The sequence below is a fragment of the Anomaloglossus baeobatrachus genome, chromosome 1, assembly GCF_048569485.1.
Source record: "Anomaloglossus baeobatrachus isolate aAnoBae1 chromosome 1, aAnoBae1.hap1, whole genome shotgun sequence".
Taxonomy (NCBI): Eukaryota; Metazoa; Chordata; class Amphibia; order Anura; family Aromobatidae; genus Anomaloglossus; species Anomaloglossus baeobatrachus.
This window is the reverse complement of record NC_134353.1, coordinates 224,015,344-224,035,740: the sequence shown is the minus strand read 5'-3', so window position 1 is coordinate 224,035,740 and position 20,397 is coordinate 224,015,344. Positions and strand designations below refer to the sequence as shown.

The 20,397-nt window shown below is 44.7% G+C and overlaps 1 protein-coding gene and 1 long non-coding RNA gene across 2 annotated transcripts in view; one reads left to right on the top strand and one right to left on the bottom strand.

Annotated features, from left to right (window-relative positions):
* LOC142310712 (uncharacterized) overlaps positions 1-8,989 on the bottom strand; it is a 60,188-nt gene extending 51,199 nt beyond the window's left edge. Inside the window, exon 1 of the long non-coding RNA XR_012754208.1 lies at positions 8,925-8,989. This is a non-coding gene — a long non-coding RNA (uncharacterized LOC142310712). The remainder of the gene's footprint in view (positions 1-8,924) is intronic.
* Positions 1-15,329, top strand: part of ZNF330 (zinc finger protein 330) — a 45,726-nt gene extending 30,397 nt beyond the window's left edge. The window contains exons 8-10 of the mRNA XM_075348318.1: positions 961-1,007; positions 8,974-9,091; positions 12,174-15,329. Coding sequence (XP_075204433.1) covers positions 961-1,007; positions 8,974-9,091; positions 12,174-12,436 — 428 coding nt within the window. The 3' untranslated portion in view covers positions 12,437-15,329. The remainder of the gene's footprint in view (positions 1-960; positions 1,008-8,973; positions 9,092-12,173) is intronic.
* The last annotated feature ends 5,068 nt before the right edge of the window (positions 15,330-20,397 follow it).

Below are 20,397 nucleotides of genomic sequence, written 5' to 3'. Positions count from 1 at the left end.
CCCAAGTGTCAAATCAACTATTCAAAACCGTTCACATCAGTGTGGTCTGCATGCTAGAAGACGTGTAAGGGGACCTGACCATACCACCAGGCACAGCCGCCATTGTCTTGCTGGACGAGAGATCAATGAACCTCAGTGTTCGCTGATGAAAGTCGATTTACTTTGAGCAGAAATGATGGCTGCCAACAATGTTCGAAACATCAAGGAGAGCACTATGTGTCAGCCACTGTTGTCACCAGACAAGACTTTGGTGGTGTTACTGTGTGTCTTGTTAATACAGAACTGCCCTACACTTTGTAAATGGTACAGTGACAAGCCCCTACTACTTGAATATCATCATTCATCCAGTCATTGTGCCTCTGCATGAACACCACAGGCCTAAATTCATCTTCATAGAAGACAATGACCCAACTCATCGAGATCACATCATCAGGGAAAGGCTGCTGGAGACTGGGGTACCTTAAATGTAGTGACCTGCACTTTCTCTAACCCTGAATTCCATAGAAATCCTATGAGATCAGCTGAGTTGCCGTGTAGAGGCTCGTAACTGTGTACTTCTGAACCTCATGGCCGCCCTTCAAGAAGAGTGGGATGCCATGCCTCAGCAGACAATAACTCCACTTGTAAACAGCATGAGAAGTCGTCGTTAAGCTGTAATTGATGCTCAAGGCCACATGACAAGTTATTGAGACACTGACATTTTTGAGGGTATATCCAGCACTGTTGGCTTTTTGGCTTTTGTTTCAATAAATTGTTTTAGATGAGGAAATCCACATTGCATGCTTCTACTGAAATGCCCTACTGTCATGATAAAATGTCACTGTTGGGTGAACTTTTTACACTTTACATAAATTTCACTCGATAGCCAAATATCCCTAACTTTTTGGGAATACTGTGTGTATATGCATAAATGTACATGCATGTGTGTTTTTCACATTTTTGCTTTTCTTTTATTGGCAGGTGCTTCTTGTAATCGTTTAGGGCAACACTCATGCCTCCGCTGCAAGGTATACCTTTTCTTCATGCATGTGATCTTATTTTGTTCAGAACACTAGACTTAAGTTCTCCACTCCCATCCCCACCAGGTTATATATTCCTGATATTCCTGCCACAATTACGTTGGGTGGCAGTGCCTGGTATCGCAGCCTATTGTTGCTCAGTACCCTTCTTTTGCTGATCAGGCAAGTCATTGGGAGTTTGATGTTGCTGTTAAAGGAGGACAGCTGTAATATGATAATATGATATAGCTAAACTCATCTGTACTGTCTGTACCCCCACAAGGTCCTTATCTGAAATGTGTTAAGGTGGTGTCACACACAGCGACGACGACAACGACGTCGCTGCTATGTCACCATTTTCTGTGACGTTGCAGCGACGTCGCTGTTCCTGTGTGTGACATCCAGCAACGAGCTGGCCCCTGCTGTAAGGTCGTTGCTCGTTGCTGAATGTCCTGCTTCATTTTTTCGTCGTCGCTCTCCCGCTGTGAAGCACACATCACCACTGTGTGTGACAGCGAGAGAGCGACGAAATGAAGCGAGCAGGGAGCAGGAGCCGGCGTCTGGCAGCTGCGGAAAGCTGTAACCACTGTAAACATCGGGTAACCAAGGGAAGACCTTTCCCTGGTTACCCGATATTTACCTTCGTTACCAGCCTCCGACGCTCTTGCTGCTAGTGCCGGCTCCTGCTCTGTGCACATGTAGCTGCAGTACAGATCGGGTTAATTAACCCTATGTGTACTGTAGCTAGGAGAGCAAGGAGCCAGCGCTAAGCAGTGTGTGCGGCTCCCTGCTCTTCACTGTGACATGTAGCTGCAGTACACATCGGGTTAATTAACCCGATGTGTACTGTAGCTAGGAGAGCAAGGGGCAAGCGCTAAGCAGTGTGCGCGGCTCCCTGCTCTCTGCACATGTAGCGACGTTATGATCGCTGCTGCGTCGCTGTGTTTGACAGCTAAGCAGCGATCATAACAGCGACTTACAAGGTCGCTGTTACGTCACAGAAAATGGTGACGTAACAACGATGTCGTTGTCGCTGTCGCTATGTGTGAACCCAGCTTTAGTCATCTGTGCTTTCTAATCATGCAGGAGGTTAAACCAGAAATTCTCAGACACTGAAAAATCTGTTCTAAGCTATTGTGGGTGGGTGTAGGGTATAACTCCACAACAGAACCTAAAAACAGGTTTTAGTCTGCTCTGCAGCCACTATTACATAGTAAGTACTGCTTAACATGAAAATTTCATTTATTTTGCATTTTTTGCATCCTGTAAAACAAAACAAAAAAAACTTGTTGCGCTTTTTCATCATATAAAGTAAACTTGTCAGCTAGTATTTGTTGTGCAATCTGAAAGCAGCACAGGGACAAGTGACCCTGGTTTCAGCAATGCAGAAAATAGTTATCCAGGTTCCAGCGGACAGATACTAAGACTCAGTAGGTGTTCTTTAAAAAAATATTCTTTCTACAAAGCAATTTTATTGGAGTAATATAATTAAAAATAGTTCCACACATAGGGCAAAAAACAAGTGTCGGATAGGGGTAGTGGTCTCCCGGACTACGCGTTTCGGCGTGTGTGCGCCTTCTACATGGTCCTATGTAGAGAGACTATGTAGAAGGCGCACACACACCGAAACGCGTAGTCCGGGAGACCACTACCCCTATCCCACACTTGTTTTTTGCACTTTGTGTGGAACTATTTTTAATTATATTACTCTAATAAAATTGATTTGTAAAAAGAATATTTTTTTAAAGAACACCTACTGAGTCTTGGTATCTGTTCGCTGGAACCTGGATAGCTATTTTCTGCATTGACTTCAGAGGCTGGCTCCTGCCCTAATCTTGCGGATTCAGCTCCCAGACCATACAAAGGATTTCACACATCAGGGAGCACCGGTAACCTGGCTTTGGAAATTTTTGTATTTTTTGTGGTTTCAGCAATGTATCACTTTCAGGTTTGCCTGCTGTAGTTTTAATAAAATATTTTCTCTGTTGCAGATCTAGCAGTGCTTTGCATAATGAGCTCTGTGTATTTCTCCCTACACCACTGATTGGCAGCTTTCTGTGCACACTGTAGATTGAGAGAAAGCTGCTAATCAGTGATGAGGGCTGGTTAAACAACACATTTACGAGGAGGCATCAGTCACCTAGTCCTGCAGAAATGATCTGCTAATAAATCACTGTCTTAATTGTACCAGTACATATTCTAGTGGTACATACTGAAATCAGAGTCTCTGCCTCAACATCTTTCTGCTTTCAGATCACATAGCAAAAACCTGTTGACAAATTCACTTTAAAGGGAACTTGTGACCACTAGTAAGCCCTGATATGCTGTATTCCAGAATGCTGTATATAATTTCCCAAGCAGATCTGTAGAACATAAAAACTACTTTTATTATACTCGCCTGCGGGGTGGTCTGGTCTGATGGGCCTCGCTGATCTTGATCCGGTGCCTGCTCTCTGCTTGCGATCGCTGCCCACCTTCCTTGCTTCATGTGGATGATGTGTCCTACGTCCTCCACACAGAGGGCTCCATTGCGCTCCTGCACACGCACACTTCTCTCTGCCCTGCTGAGAGCAGAGCAAAGTATTGTAGTGCGCTTGCGTGGGCATTGTATGACCTTCCCCTGCTCCTGTGCATTACAGAACTTTGCTCTGCCCTCAGCAGGGCAGAGAGAAGTGCGCAGGAGCGCAATGGAGGCAAATGGTAATTGTGCATACAGTTATGTATGATGGATGGCACAATAGATATATAGAGCGAGAATACCATGGCACATCCAAGTCGAGAAGATATTGATATTTATTTCATATAAGCAGGTCTGTGCAAACCTCCTCATTGCGCAACAGTCTATTCCCCTACGGTGGCTGTGATCAAGGTCGCTAGACTGAAACGTCCATTTTCTAAACTTGGATGTGTCATGGTATTCTCTATATATCTATTGTGCTATCCATCAGACATAACTGTACTCACAGTTTTGGGATATTACCAGCAATCTGTATGTACAGTTGCTTCTATTAGCGGGAAGGGGATAATATGCATCCGTTTTACAAAAGATCAGGAGTTTGTTTGTTTTTTTTGTTCACAATAGAAAAATGTGAGGTTGTTTAACCCCTTCAGCCCCCGGGCACTTTCCGTTTTTGTTTTTTGCTCCCCTTCTTCTGAGAGCCGTAACTTTTTTATTTTTCCGTCAATCTTGCCATATGAGGGCTTGTTGTTTGCGGGACGAGTTATACTTTTAAAAGAAACCATAAGTTTTCCCATATAGTGCACTGGAAAACGGCAAAAAAATTTCAAGTGCGGAAAAATTACAAAAAAAGTGTGATCGTACAATAGTTTTTGGGATATTTTATTCACCGTGTTCACTATATGGTAAAACTGATGTGTGGGTGTGATGCCTCAGGTCAGTGCGAGTTTGTAGACACCAAACATGTATAGGTTTACTTGTATCTAAAGGGTTAAAAAAAATCACAAGTTTGTCCAATAAAAGTGGCGCACGTTTTGCGCCATTTTCTGAAACCCGTAGCGTTCTCATTTTTCGGGATCTGTGGCTCAGTGACGGCTTATTTTTTGCGTCTCGAGCTGACGTTTCTAATGGTACCATTTTTGCGCAGATGCTATGTTTTGATCGCTTGTTATTGAATTTTGCGCAAAACTTGCAGCGACGAAAAAAACGTAATTTTGGCGTTTGTAATGTTTTTTTCCGCTACACTGTTTACTGATCAGATTAATTTATTTTATATTTTGATAGATCGGGCATTTCTGAACGCGGCAATACCAAATATGTGTATATTTTTTATTTTTTTAACCCTTTAATTTTCAATGGGGGGAAAGGGGGGTGATTTGAACTTTTGGGTTTTTTTTGTTTTTTTTTTGTTTTTTTTAACCTTTTTTTTTTTCTTTTACTAGTCCCCCTAGGGGGCTATAGCGATCAGCAATCCGATCGCTCTGCTCTATCTGCAGATCTCGGCTACAGAGCTGAGAACTGCAGATACGGTGCTTTACTTTCAAAGCCGGCTGTATTCCGGCATTGAAAGGAAGTGAGTCATGTTAGCTACAGGCGTCATCACATGACCCTGTGCTACCATGGCAACCACCGAAAGTCACGTGATCGCGCACGTGACTTCCGGTGGGGGCGGCGGTAAGTAAAAATCATGGCCGCGCGCATATACATCACATGTAAGGGTTTAAATGTTCCGAGTGGAATGCGATTCCACTCTGAACATGCAGGCACACATGTCAGCTGTTAAAAACAGCTGATATGTGGGCGGATCGTCGCATCCTGCCGGCGGCAGGGGGCGGGGCTTAACCTCACACGCTCCATGACGGATAGATCCGTCAAAGGTCGTAAAGGGGTTAAAAACTACAAAAATGGTGTGAATCAGGCCTTAAAGGGAACCTGTCACCAAGTTTTCCCCATGAACTGAAGCCACCACCTTTATCTGCTTTATTACCGCAGTCCTTCGACTTGTATCTAAGCCCTGAACTCCACATGCATATGCCAAAAATATACCTTCTGGCATATGGCACAGTCCAGTCCAATGGGTGTCTTATTTTTTTTTTCTTTTCTGTGTAGAATCACTGTGCTCCTGTCTTGATTGCTCATGATGATGCGTCCTAAATCATCCGCTGTGAATCTTTTACCTGCCCAGTTGAAGTGCAAGCGCACTTTGCTCTGCTCCCACTAAGGGGCAGTTGTGTGCTGCGCATGTGCCGGCACCGACTTCACTTCCTCGTTAACAGGTGTCGGTGCATTATGCTTTGTCTTTAGGTGGGCAGATCATAGAGCGCCTGCTCTTCACCTGTACCGGGGGAGTTCAGGGCACAGATACAAGGTCGGTGGACTGCAGTAATAGATAAAGAGGTGGTTGGCTTAGGGTACCTTCACACTTAGCGATGCAGCAGCGATCCGACCAGCGATCTGACCTGGTCAGGATCGCTGCTGCATCGCTACATGGTCGCTGGTGAGCTGTCAAACAGGCAGATCTCACCAGCGACCAGTGAACAGCCCCCAGCCAGCAGCGACGTGCAAGCGACGCTGCGCTTGCACGGAGCTGCCGTCTGGAAGCTGCGGAGACTGGTAACTAAGGTAAACATCGGGTATGGTTACCCGATGTTTACATTAGTTACCAGCGCACAGCTGTGTGTGCAGGGAGCAGGGAGCCGCGCACACTGAGCGCTGGCTCCTTGCTCTCCTACCATAGCTACAGTACACATCGGGTTAATTAACCCGATGTGTAATGCAGCTACATGTGCAGAGAGCAGGGAGCCGCGCACACTGCTTAGCGCTGGCTCCTTGCTCTCCTAGCTGCTGTACACATCGGGTTAATTAACCCGATGTGTACAGCAGCTACATGTGCAGAGAGCCGGAGCCGGCAGCACAGGCAGCGTGAGAGCTGCAGAGGCTCGTAACTAAGGTAAATATCGGGTAACCACCTTGGTTACCCGATGTTTATCTTGGATACAGCTTACCTCAGCTGTCAGATGCCGGCTCCTGCTCCCTGCTCGCTTCATTTGTCGCTCTCTCGCTGTCACACACAGCGATCTGTGTGTCACAGCGGGAGAGCGGCTTTGAAGAAAACGAACCAGGGCTGTGTGTAACGAGCAGCGATCTCGCAGCAGGGGCCAGATCGCTGCACAGTGTCACACACAGCGAGATCGCTAATGAGGTCACTGCTGCGTCACAAAAAGCGTGACTCAGCAGCGATCTCGGCAGTGAGCTCGCTGTGTGTGAAGCACCCCTTAGTTTATATTAGGACAACCAGGTGAGAGATTACCTCTAATCCTTCTGCTTAACACCTTCCCCTTAGGAATTAGTGAGACCATTTGTACATTAAGCAGAACACGTTGCCTATTCCTGGAATAACTTATGTAAATGTCGTTGTTACTGTTTGTATGTTATTGCCAAATTGTTCTGATGTTTCAGCTGCCTGTGGTGTTGGTACAGAAATCTCGCTGCACCTATATATGTGGCTCTATTACCATTACAATCAATATGCTGTATGCTTACTGCTCGTGTGCCACCATCCCCGTGCTTTCCAGGATTACAATATAGGTGATCTGAATGCCAAAAAAAAATCAGTGCAACTGTATCTATGGCCTTTTACGCTCTGCATGGGACACTGTTTTAGTTACAAACCTTAATTTTTGTACATTTTACGAAACCTCATTGTTTTACTCCAAAATGCAGGATTGCAAAGTGGCATTTCCACAATGTGCCAGGTTTCAGCTTTTCCAGAAATATCTATGGGTCTGGTGGTATAATAGGATGTCATTTATCTTAGAATTTTATTTATTTCATTAGTGAATGTAAAAAGTGTAAAAACCTCTGTCTGGGAAGCAGATTAGCTGCCTCGTATGTGGCTGTAATCCGGCTAAGCGCCGGCTTCCTGCTCGTGTCTGTCTTACATGTTCGTAATCATGTGTTTATAGCAATGCATAGTTCCTTCCTTCAGATGGAATGTGTAAACCTTTTTTTGAGCCTCGTTTGGTATCCATCTGCTTTTCATCTGTTTTTATTTTGGCTTTAGTAACCAGGAAACAATGCTATTAAAAACATTACATTATAATTAAGAGGATGTTTCAGCTCAGGCAGGGTTTTTTGGACCAGGCACAACCCTCCTTAATCATCTCATGTCTCCAAGAAGCTGGCTCAGAGTCACCATGATGATGCTAAAGATATCGGATCCACATAGCACCGAACAAACCAGAACTGACAAGCTCATGAGATCCGACAGCCCAGGCTGGCTAGATTATAGGTGTGCGCCACTGCACCCAGCTATAATTAAGTTTGGGTAATTTTGGAGTCGGGAGTAAATGTTTGCATCTGCCGCATTTTATGGCAGAGCCAGTTTACTTTACAAAGCGGAAAAAAAAGGGGACACTTCATCAGTTACGGAGAACTTGACAGCCATTGATTTGGCATATTGGCAAGAGTTTCAAGTTAACCACTGTTAATTCTCACCAGACATGACAAATTGTTTCTATGCTGAAATGTGGATGAAATGTTAAAAATCTTTATTTTTATATAGCGCTAACATATTCCGCAGCGCTTTACATACATCAGGAACACTGTCCCCATTGGGGCTCACAATCTAAATTCCCTTTCTGTATGTCTTTGGAGTGTGGGAGGAAACCGGAGTACCCGGAGGAAACCCACAGAAACATGGGGAGAACATACAAACTCCTTGCAGATGTTGTCCTTGGTGGGATTCGAACCCAGGACCCCAGCGCTGCAAGGCTGTAGTGCTAACCACTGAGCCACTGTGCCACCCAGTTAAAGAGGTTATCCACTACTTTTACATTGATGGCCTATACTTAGGATAGGTCATCAATGTCTGACCGTGGTCTGACAACCTGCACCCCTGCCAATCAGCTTTTCTCAATCCCGGCGGTGGCAGCAGGAATCCATAAATGCTCTGTTGCGGCGCTGCTCTGTCTTCTGATAGTGACCGCAGTCAGGTACTGCACATCCTCCACCCATTCTAATCAATATTAGGTATATGTGCAGTACCCAGACGCGACCACTATTAGGAAACCGAGTAGTGCTGGAACTGAACATTTCCAGCTGCTTGCTGCCACCGCCGGGTCCGAGAACAGCTCTGCGGGGGTGCGGGGTGTCTGACCTTGGCCGATCAGATAGTGATGACCTATCCTAAGGATAGGTCATCAATGTAAAAGTAGTGGACAACCTCTTTAATTACTTCTAGTCTCAAGGTAAATGCCAACAGTAAGTATTTGCTGCAAGCATATCTGCATCAAAAATGTGTCTCTTGAAAGGAAAAATGCTGCATAAAAACACTTATTTTTGCCTAATTTTTTAAGCATTTTTGTCCTTTTTTCCTTTCGTCAGAATGAGTTAAAAATGCTGAAAAAATTGACAAGCGGCAGATTAGAAATTGCTTTTTACTGCAAAAATGTGATGTGTGAACATACCTTAAATGTGTTTCCTGTTGAATAATGTGTCTCGTTGTAATGTGGACAGGCGTGTTTCTGTGATGATCATGCTCGGAGCAAAGTGTTCAAGACTGAGAAGGGAAAGGAACCTCCCTGCCCTAAATGTGGCCATGAAACACAGCAAACCAAGAACCTGAGCATGTCCAGTAAGTTGTCCTTTATTACAGTCTAATAGTCAAGTAGACTAACAGTAACATTTCTATGCGGTGAGGATTCATTAAAACAATTCACTTTGGAGCTGTATGTAATTTGGAGGGATTTTCCAGGGATTATATATTGATAACCTAATCTTTGGATAGATCATCAATATCAGATTGAGGGTGTTAGGGTCCCGTCACACGTAGCAACGTTCCAGCGATCCCACCAGCGATCCGACGTAGCAGGGATCGATGGAGCGTCGCTACATGGACGCTGGTGAGCTGTCAATCAGGCAGAACTCCACAGCGATCAGAGACCAGCCACCAGCGACCTGTGAAACGACGCTGTGCTTGATAGCCAGGGTACACATCGGGTAACTATGCAAAGCGCTTTTCATAGTTACCCGATGTGTACCCTGGCTACATGTGCAGGGAGCCGGCGTCTGGCAGCCTATAACCGGCATATGCTGGTAACCATGGTACACATCAGGTAACTAAGTAAAGCACTTTGCATAGTTACCCGATGTGTACCATGGTTACCAGCGTACCGCCGCTTACAGGCTGCCAGACGCCGGCTCCCTGCATATTCAGATCGTTGGTCTCCCTCCGTCAAACATGCCGATGCGTGCTGCACAGTGGGAGACCAATGAGCAAAAAATGGTCCTGATCGTTTTGTAACGATCAGTGACCTCGCAGCAGGGGCCCGCTCGCTGCTGCTTGTCACACACAGCGATACCACTGGCGAGGTCGCTGATACGTCACAAAACCTGTGACGTTTCAGAATACACACTGAGCTGAAGACTACAATGTTGAGATATAGCAGTTTTCTTATTAAAGATAGTTGAGGTAGGAAACTTTTGTGGAGTCTGTGTAAAAATTATCCAGCAATACAATTAATAAAAACATGCAGAATATTAAAAATGATGAAAATTGTTTATTTTTTAAGTTTTTATCTTTCCTAACAACTGTCTTAGCAATATATATAGCAATATCTGATATTCCATCAGTTTGTGATGACATAAACAAAGGGGGCAACCTTTCGCTAAGTCCAGACTCGGACATCCTCCAAGTGAGTGTTACCATTCTAGAGAAATGGACCAAATTTTTTTCTCTTGTATGGTTCAGTTTTTTTTCAGATTGTCTGAACATTTTTTTTCTCCATTGATGAGTAATAATTTATCAGTTAAAGCTGTGGTGCTTTAACCTAAGGTCTTATCCCCTTATTATTCAGCCTTGGTCCGGTCTGTGCCGTTTTGCAAATGCAAATTCTGACTTGTCAGAAATCAAACATATCACAAGCTCTCAATACAAGTCTTTCAGAGCCAGAATGAGGCTCTCATAGACTTGCATTGAAGAGTGACCTCAGGTACACTCCATGAAACACTGGAGCAGCCAGCAGGTCCCAAACTGCCGTAGACTGACCAGAGCGATGCAGATGTATACGCCGGAGAGCGAGTATAAAAGTAAGGACATGGGACATTGCTGGAGTGGTGCTCTAAATCTGTCAAATAAAAAAAAAATTCTGGAGTGGTGTTTTAAAATGGGATGAATTTGCTATACAAAGTCTTTTATCCTAGTTTCATCTGTGTCTCACCGATCCTTATAGAATTTAATGGCTGAGTGTGATCTTCAATACAGATGAGACTAGGATAACCTGCGTCTCGTGGACACAAAACCATTTTTAAAACTGATTTGTGTATGGTCCAATGAAACAGTGTGCTGTCCGAGGGAAAAAAAATGGAAATCAAACATACGTGTCATACAGATATGTGACTGTAGCCTTAGGCGGGCTTTGCAAACTACGACATCGCAGGTGCGATATCGGTGGGGTCAAATCGAAAGTGACGCACATCCGGCGTCGCAGTCGATATCGTAGTGTGTAAATCCTTTTTGATACAATTAACGAGCGCAAAAGCGTCGTTATTGTATCATCGGTGTAAGGTCCGGTATTTCCATTATTTGGCAGCAGTGACAGGTACGATGTTGTTCCTCGTTCCTGCGGCAGCACACATTGCTGTGTGAGAAGCCGCAGGAGCGAGGAACATCTCCTACCTGCGTCACCGCGTCTAACGCCGGCTCTGCGGAAGGAAAGAGGGGGGCGGGATGTTTACGTCCCGCTCATCTCCGTCCCTCCGCTTCTATTGGCCGCCGGCCGTGTGACGTCGCTGTGACGCCGCACAACCCGCCTCCTTAGAAAGGAGGCGTGTAGCCGGCCAGAGCGACGTCGCAGGGCAGGTAAGTGCATGTGAAGCTGCCGTAGCGATAATGTTCGCTACGGCAGCAATCACAAGATATCGCTGCTGCGACGGGGGCAGGGACTATCGCGCTCGACATCGCAGCATTGGCTTGCGATGTCGTAGTGTGCAAAGTACCCCTTAGGATAGAGAGAGAGAGTTTTTGACATAAATTAGTTTTAAGCAGATCTGCTGCAAAATCCACCAAGTGTAGGTCCAGACACAGCTGAAGAGCGGCACTGTAGCTGTAAATAATATGAATAAACCTATTTTGCCCCTTTTGTCATCAAAGGTTGAACTTTTACACATTTTTACATTTCACCATAAAATATCAGTATGTGCCTGTAGACAGAACTGATGATCAAGAAGCCCTCCTATAAAGATTTTTTTTCTTGTAATAAATGTATGCACATGTGTATGTAATGTAGTGTGTATGTGTTAATATATCCACCTACCGCTGCCTTCTCCAGGATCCAATGTTGTTCTGCTCCTCTTCTCAGTGAGGTCATCGGACTTCAGACTATTCAGCTCACACTATACTCTACGGGTGAGCCGCTCGCCTCTTTTACAATGAAAGTCTATGGAGCCTCATTCTGACGCTCCATAGACTTGCATTGTAAAAGCCACTTTTGGGTAATGCAGAGTGTGACCCAGAGAGTCTCAGATGCGGTGATGTCACCCAGAAGAAGAGCCGAAAAGTGCCGAATACCATAGAAGGCGGCTGAAGGGGAGTATATTAACACACATACACACACTACATACACATACACATATGGACAGATTTAGGCAAAAAAAATCTTCATGGAAGATATTCTTTTAATATTTTTAAACTTTTATTGTTATTGTATATTCTTTAGCCCGCACATTGAAGTTTGGCAGGCAGACCGGAGCGGATGATGACGACGATGGTGCTTCTGGCTATGAGAACTACTGGAAGAATCTTGCCTCCGGTGCTTCAGACATAAACTATGATGATGATGAGGACGATGAAGATGATGATGAATGTGATGAGGAAGGGGATGGGGACTCTGACAATGAGGCTTCTGAACCATTTAGTCACTTGAATATAGGCCGGACATATGCCAGTGGCTATGCCCACTATGAAGAATCTCAGGAGTAAATTTACAGGTTACATAAGTATATTGAAATCACTTGACAGTGATTAAAGCAACCAGATGTAATGGTGAAAAAATACAATACAAATTCTATTTAATATCCAGTAGCAGCATAATCATGTTCTTTTATGCAAAGAAAATGCAGCGTTAACAAAAGTGTGGTGTGTCATATTCAAATTATGTTCTTGTTTAAAAGTCAGAAGGCGTTTCATGGAGCAGGCTCAAGAGCGGTGCCCTCCCATACGCAGCAGGTGCCAGCTGTGATACACAATTGATTATTGTCTGCAGGTGTTGCAGTCTGAGCTCTTTTTCTGCCAGTTAAAGTGAATCTGTCAGGTTTTCATTACCTCCTCTGAGAGAAGTATGATGTAGGCAAAGCGATCCTCAATCCAACAATGTATCACTTAGGCTAGGTTCACAGTTCCGTTAAATTGTATGAGTCACAATCCGCTGCTCTGGTAAACAATGGAATCCGTTTGGCAGATTCCGTTGTTCCCATAGACTTGTATGAGCGGCGGATTGTGACTGATGATGCTGCGTTGCATCCTCCGCCCGACTGATCAGTCGTGGAACGACTGACCGCGGGGCAGAAGGAACGCAGCTTATAACGTTTTTTGAGCAGCGCAATCCGTAGGATTTTGCTGTGCATGCTCTCTCTGGCTCCCTGCACACGTAACCAGGATAGACATCGGGTTAGCAAGCAATGCGCTTTGCCTAGTTACCCGATATTTATCCTTGTTACGTGTGCAAGAAGCCAGCGCTAAGCGATGTACGCTGGTAACCAAGGTAATTATCGGGTAACCAAGCAAAGTGCTTTGCTTAGTTTTTACCCGATATTTAACCTGGCTACGTGTGCAGGGAGCCCGACACTTCCCCGCTCTGCTTCGCCCCCTCCCGCACTCCACATGTATACACACCCACACCCACACTCACCTGTCCCCAGCCATGCAGACCGCGGCACTGACGTCCTCAGCGCCACGGCCCCGCTCGGCTCCACCCACCTCGCACTCCGCCCCTTGCACACAACGGAGTCCGACAATGAATTCTGTTCTTTGTCATCCGTTGTACAACGCATCAGTCACATGCATCAAGCAACGCATGTGACTGATGCAAAACAACGGAAATGTGAACCTAGCCTTAGATTTTTGGCTGCATCTGTTCTGACACAATCAGAGTTTTTAGATTTAGCAAGAAAGCAGAGCTGAGAACGTTGTCCTGCCCACACCAGGCTCTCAATAGATGACTGTACATTGACATTGAGGTGTCAATCAGAGGAGGGGGCATGCCGAACTGCATTGCATGTGACATTGTGCTCCAGCAATGATAAGTGTCCTGAGGCTTAAACAGACATAGCTAATAAACAACAGATCGGACTTTGTCAAGACAGGTATCCCTGAATTCTCTGTGTTAGCCCTTGCAGCATACTGTTTTCAGATTACATAGCAAAAACCTGCTGACAGATTCCCTTTAAGGCACGTGTCTGGCATGACAGTACTCCTTAGTATTCCACCTAGGCCATAACAGGAAGCACTTACAGGACACTACACTGCAATACCTGAAGTATTGGTGTGAATTGTACCAGCGATCAAGGTAAGGCATCTTCAAGAGCCCTAGAGTGACTAAAAAAAAAAGTAAATTGCCTCTTTTTACCAAAATGCAAAGCAAAAAGAGACATATTGGGTATTGCCGTAAAATTCCATAGTATTAAAATAGCCACACAGTAAAGGCCATGAAACAAAAACAAAAAGTCCTGAATTGCTGTAATTTAGTCACCTCACCCCACAAAAAACAACAAAAACTGGAATATTAATCCATTAAAAAGTTATATGCCCTGCAAAATGGTATCAATAGGAACTACAGCTCATCTCACACACAGTCCTCACAAAGTTCCATTGTAGAAAAAATGAAAACATTTTTGGATCTTCGAATATGGCAACCGAAAACAAAACTTTTTTCACTAAAGGTTTTTGACTTTGTTTTAGTAGTACAATCTAAAAAACAATTTGGTATTTCTGTACTCGTAATTATACACAGAATAAAGTTGTGTTATTTCTCTCTTTTCCTAATACACTATATTGTAGTTTTTAAGCTGGGGTCACAGGAGAGTATAAAAGATCAGTCCCAATCTCATCCAGAAAAGTGGGGCGATTTTCTTCTCATTTCTCATTCGTGTGCTGTCCAAATGCAATTTATTTTTTGTATTACTCAGCAGCTATTACTCTATAAGCCGTATGACATCCGATTTTTGTTTTTTTCGCACTGTACAGACTTCCGTTAAGTCACAACATGCTGCATTTTTTTTCTCATGTCAAATACAGCTGTAAAAAACCCCAACAAATCTGCACTGCCAAAATGAATAACATTGGTCCATTTTTTAATCGGAGTGTACTCTTCCGATGTATTCGCTCTTTTGAGCGAGTCCTTAAACCAACCATTATACTTACATCTTCTCCCCAAATAAAACAAGATTTCATAAAGCTATGTTGGCTGAAAAATTAAGAAAGGTATGGTCCTTGGTGCTTAATACTTGGAATTAGCAGCAACATAACATTGCAGCAAAGCTGCTTTCCAAATAATGCAGGCCGAAACCTTATACCACAGTACCTTTAACTGTAATATTGATCTTATATTAAATCCGTCCTTTGTCCATTAAAAAACAGTCAAGATTAATATATGTTGCATTACTTATTCCTAAGGGTACTTTCACACTTGCGTTGTTTTCCTTCCGTTACAATCCGCCCTTTTGGAAAACAGCGGAATCCGTTAACGGATTCCGCTGTTTCCCATAGACTTGTATGGGTGACGGATTATACCAAAAGGACCTGTTGCTTCCGCCCAGCGGGAGGAACGCAGCATGTAACGTTGTTTTGAGCAGCGGAATCCTCTAGATTTCACTGCGCATGCTCTTTTTTTTTTTTAAATCACAAACTTTATTTTGGCTCGCGGTGGCCGAACGTTCAGCGCCGGCAAGTGACAGCGCTCAGCTGATCACCCGGCGGTAGGCTGCAGGGAGCGATCAGCTGATCACCCGGCGGCCGGCTGCAGGGAGCGATCTGCTGATCACCCGGCGGCCGGCTGCAGGGAGCGATCAGCTGATCGTTCACAATAGTCTACCGCCGGTAAAACTGTAAAAAAAAAAAAAAAAACGGATTCCGTTGTTTTGCAGCATCCGTTCTGCCACTATATGCAACACATCCGTTGCATCCGTCACACAACGCAATGCAACGGATACCGTTCAACGCAAGTGTGAAACTAGCCTAAGAAAGCTAAATTTTGAGATAACTAATGCAATATTATTTATGGCTTACTGGATGAGCATGCCTTGGGCTGACATGTTTAAAGGGAAATTTCTATTATTTTTGAGCATTTTTTGGCTACAGATTGGAGAAGACTATGAATTCTATAAAACACATATATTGATATGTACAGCAGTGTTTTGTATTCAAGTACTTCCTAAGTTTCTTAAAGTGAACCTGTCAGGTGCAATATGCTAATCCCTGCCTAACCGTCCCTGTATACACCAGCATAGATAAAGGGATCTTTAGAAAAAGTATTTCTAAAGATCCTTTATAATATGCTAATGAGGCCAATGAGTAGTCGCAAGGGCATTAGTTCCCTTGGCTAGTCGTCCCCATTAGCATGTAAGCAATCATCATCAGCGCGGGGTGCAGTGAATCAGTATAACTCACCGGCCACAATCCCTGCAGCACCGCAATGTCCTCCTGTCTTTGCCGGCGGCGGCTGTGTGGAGACTAGCGGTGCGCACAGTGATGACGTCATCGCTGTGCGCACGTGTCCACATGCAGCCGCCGCCGGCACAGACAGGAAAACATCTTGATGCTGCAGGGATCGTGGCCGGCTCCACACTCCAGAGCTGCTGCTGACACAGACAAAGGAGGAGCGATGCTGCAGGGAGTGAGGTAAGGTGAGTATGAACGTTTATTTTTTTTTTTTTATGTGCCACAGGATGCGGGCCATATACCAGGATGGGGGTGTATAGCAGGATGAAGGCATATAGCCGGATGGGGGTATATTATGAGCAGGATGGGGGTATATTATGAGCAGGATGGGGGTATATAGCAGGATGGGAGTATATGAGCAGGATGGAGGTATATATCAGGATGGGGCCATATGCTAGGATGGGTTATATAGCAGGATGGGGCCATGTGCCAGGATCACGGTATATAGCAGGATTGGGGCTATACCAGGATGAGGGACATATACTGTATATACAAGACAGGAGGATCATTACCAGGCTAGGGTACCTTTGTAGAGAATTTTCGGGACATTACCCCCATAACAGTGTCAGCAGCAGATCCTCGCCCCATAACACTGTGTCATGACCACATTTTTTGCTTAAAATTTTATTTTCCTGTTCTCCTCCTCTAAAACCAGGGTGCGTCTTATAGGCCGAAAAATACGGTAAACTGTACTTTCAAATAACTTTTCATACTATTCGGTCCTGTGAGGAATTCCACTATCTGGCCATTATATGGCTTGTTTTCCCATGGTAAGCTCTAGCTTGTTAGGAAGGTCAACACATCATTCTGTCTCCCCCTGCCTGTTTCCTGTCCCTGCTCCTTAAGGTCCAGTCACACTAAGCAACTTACCAGCGATCCCAACAACGATAGGGATCGCTGGTAAGTTGCTAGGAGGTTGCTGGTGAGCTGTCACACTGCGACGCTCCAGCGATCCCACCAGCAACCTGACCTGGCAGGGATCGCTGGAGCGTGGCTACACGAGTTGCTGGTGAGCTCACCAGCAACCAGTGACCAGCCCCCAGTCTCCTAGTTACAGCACACATCAGGTTAATTAACCCGATGTGTGCTGCAGCTAAATGTGCACAGAGCAGGGAGCAGCGCACACTGAGCGCTGGCTCCTTGCTCTCCTAGTTACAGCACACATCGGGTTAATTGCCTGATGTGTGCTGCAGCTAAATGTGCACAGAGCAGGGAGCAGCGCACACTGCTTAGTGCTGGCTCCTTGCTCTCCTAGTTACAGCACACATCGGGTTAATTACCTGATGTGTGCTGCAGCTACATGTGCACAGAGCAGGAGCCGGCAGCACAGGCAGTGAGAGCGGAGGAGGCTGGTATCAAAGGTAAATATCGGGTAACCAAGGACAGGGCTTCTTGGTTACCCGATGTTTACATTAGTTACCAGCCTCAGCAGAAGCTGGCTCCCTGCTCACTGCACATTTAGTTGTTACTGTCTCGCTGTCACACACAGCGATCTGTGCTTCACAGCAGGACAGCAACAACTAAAAAATGGCCCAGGACATTCAGCAACAACCAACGACCTCACAGCAGGGGCCAGGTTGTTGCTGGATGTCACACACAGCAACATCGCTAGCAACGTCACAAAAGTTGTTCGTTACCAGCGATGTTGCTAGCGATGTTGCTTAGTGTGACGGGGCCTTTACTCTTGCCACCCCCTCCCCTCCCCACTCCATAAAATATAATAGGCCCTGTGCGCACTAGAAAAAGGATTTTTCTCAAGAAGGGGCCTTTATACACAGTTTGTGAAGGAGGGAAGTTGTTGCAGACACTTTGGGTAATTCACCACATATCTTGTGTAAATGTAGTCTTGCGCCAGTCCTTCAGTCTCTTCATGCCATCCCAGACAGACTGGATGATATTGCAATCAGAGCTCTATGGGGACCATATCATCACTCCCAGGATGCCTTGTCTTTCTTTACACTGAAGATATTTCTGAATTATATTGGCTGTATGTTTGGGGTCGTTGTCCTGCTGCAGAATAAATTTGGAGCCAATCAATACACTTCCCTGATAATATTACATAATGGCTAACTATCAGCCTGTGTTTCTCAGCATTGAAGACACCATTAATCCGGACTAATTCCATAACTCCTTTTGGTTGTACACACTTATTCTATCAATCTCAAGCTGTTCGAGAACAAACGGCTTTTTTTGTTAGTCAGATATTTCAAACCCTGTCTAGTCTCTCCATAGCACCCACTATTTTTTAACACTCCAGATTCTATGTTTTCGTGCCTTTTTCAGTCGCTTGGCCTTGTTTTCATGTTGATGATGTGGTGTTTGGTCGCAATTCTTCCGTGAAAACCACTTCTGACCACATTTCTCCGAACAGTAGATGGGTGTGGCTGGGTCCAATGGATGCACCTGCACCTGTTTTGTTTCTTTTGCATTATAATCTTTACAATATTCATCATCAGCGATATCATTGATGTAAAGTAGTAGAAAAGAGTCCCGGCATTCACTTTCTTTCCAATTCCATCCTTTTATTTCAAGCTTCACTACCTGAACGTTTCAGCTTCTCCTGAGCTTTTAACAGCAGTGAAGATTAACTCATACATTACACCGAAGTGACATCATTAATACCATCAGTGTTAATGGCATTATTTACACACCCATATAAACTTAAATATATTTTTTTATATATATTACAAAAAATACCGCATAATATTCAAAATATACAGAAAAACAAAACAAAAATTATATAAATTTAAATCCACCATTATTAATGTTTTTTTCCTCAATCCTTTACTCACAGAGATAAATGTCAAGCGAGATATTTTTTTCTCTTTATTACCAAATTATCATTAATTGGAAAAAGTTTTTTAAATATTTCTGCTGTTCTTTAATTCATTAGCATCACCGTGCCTGTCAGATCTAAAAAGAGACAAAAGGAAAGTGAAATACGGTATATACATAAAATAATTCCTTCAAATAAGTTTATTCAGTTCATAGTCCCTTTTTCAGACCACAAGGGTGCATGGTCTGCAGTGTGTGGATCCAGAATGCCTTTCTACAGAGAAGAGCTCTTTTAATACTGCCACCTCTCCTGGGAACTTTAACCTACTCTATCACCTGGTATTTGAGCTGCGATCTTAAAGGGAACCTGTCATCAGAAATTTGGCTTTCAACCTAAAAGTTTCCCCCTCTGCAGCTCCTGTGCTGCATTCTAGCAAGGTTTCTATACTTTTTGTGCCCCCTTTTAAACCAAAATAAATATTTATAAAACTGTACCTTTCGGTTTCAAAATCTTGTAAATTATCCATGGGGGCGGGCCGTGTGGCGTCCGTTGCTGTATCTTACGCCGTCCCCCCCCATGCTCCAAATCATCCCTCAGGACGCCACCCACTGCGCCCGAGGTCCCGTGCACGCCAGGACACGTAGTGACGTGGTCGCAGGCATGAGAGTATGGGCGGCGCTGTGATTGCATCGCAAGTGCCCGCCCATACTCTCGTGGGCGCGCTCTCCCCTCTGTACGTCGCTCAGATCCTCCGCTTCTCCTGTAGTGGCCTACATTGGAGGTGGCACAACCTGGATACCCTGTGTGTGTTGCAGCTTGTCAGTGGTATATGGCTCAAGAGTCTAAAGCCAGTGATTGTCTGCAGCGGTCACATGAGGCACCTGGGCTGTGATGTCTGCAGCCACTGTAAACAGAAGCATCAGGGAATGCAACACTAGAGCTGTCAGGTGCAAGAATGTTGAGGATTTATTGTTTATTAAAAGGATTGTCTGGACACAGGGTACTCATTACCTGGAGGCCAGATTCTGTAAAAATAACCAAATAAATTATTCCCACCTGCTGTCACCTCCAGGATCCAGTGCCGGTCGTCCTGTGCTCTGTGGCCGCATTAATTATGTCACCATTCTATGGGATGCAGGACCGCTGCACCTTGTGATGTTTGCAGTTCAAGTTACCTGACCGCTGTAGCCGATCACAAGCTGCAGTGGTCATGTTTCTGGTGGAATGTTGACATAATGTTGGCACAGACCATAGGACGGCCTGCGCTGGATCCAGGAGGTGACAACAGGTGTGAATAATTATTTTGTTAGTTTTACAAAATGTAACCCCCATTAGATCATTTTGCCAGACAGTATCTATACAGTACATGTATTATTTCACACAACTTTAAAGGGAACTTGACAACTGATAGCCTTGAGCTGTGGGCAGCCTGTACCAGGCAGTGGCTGTA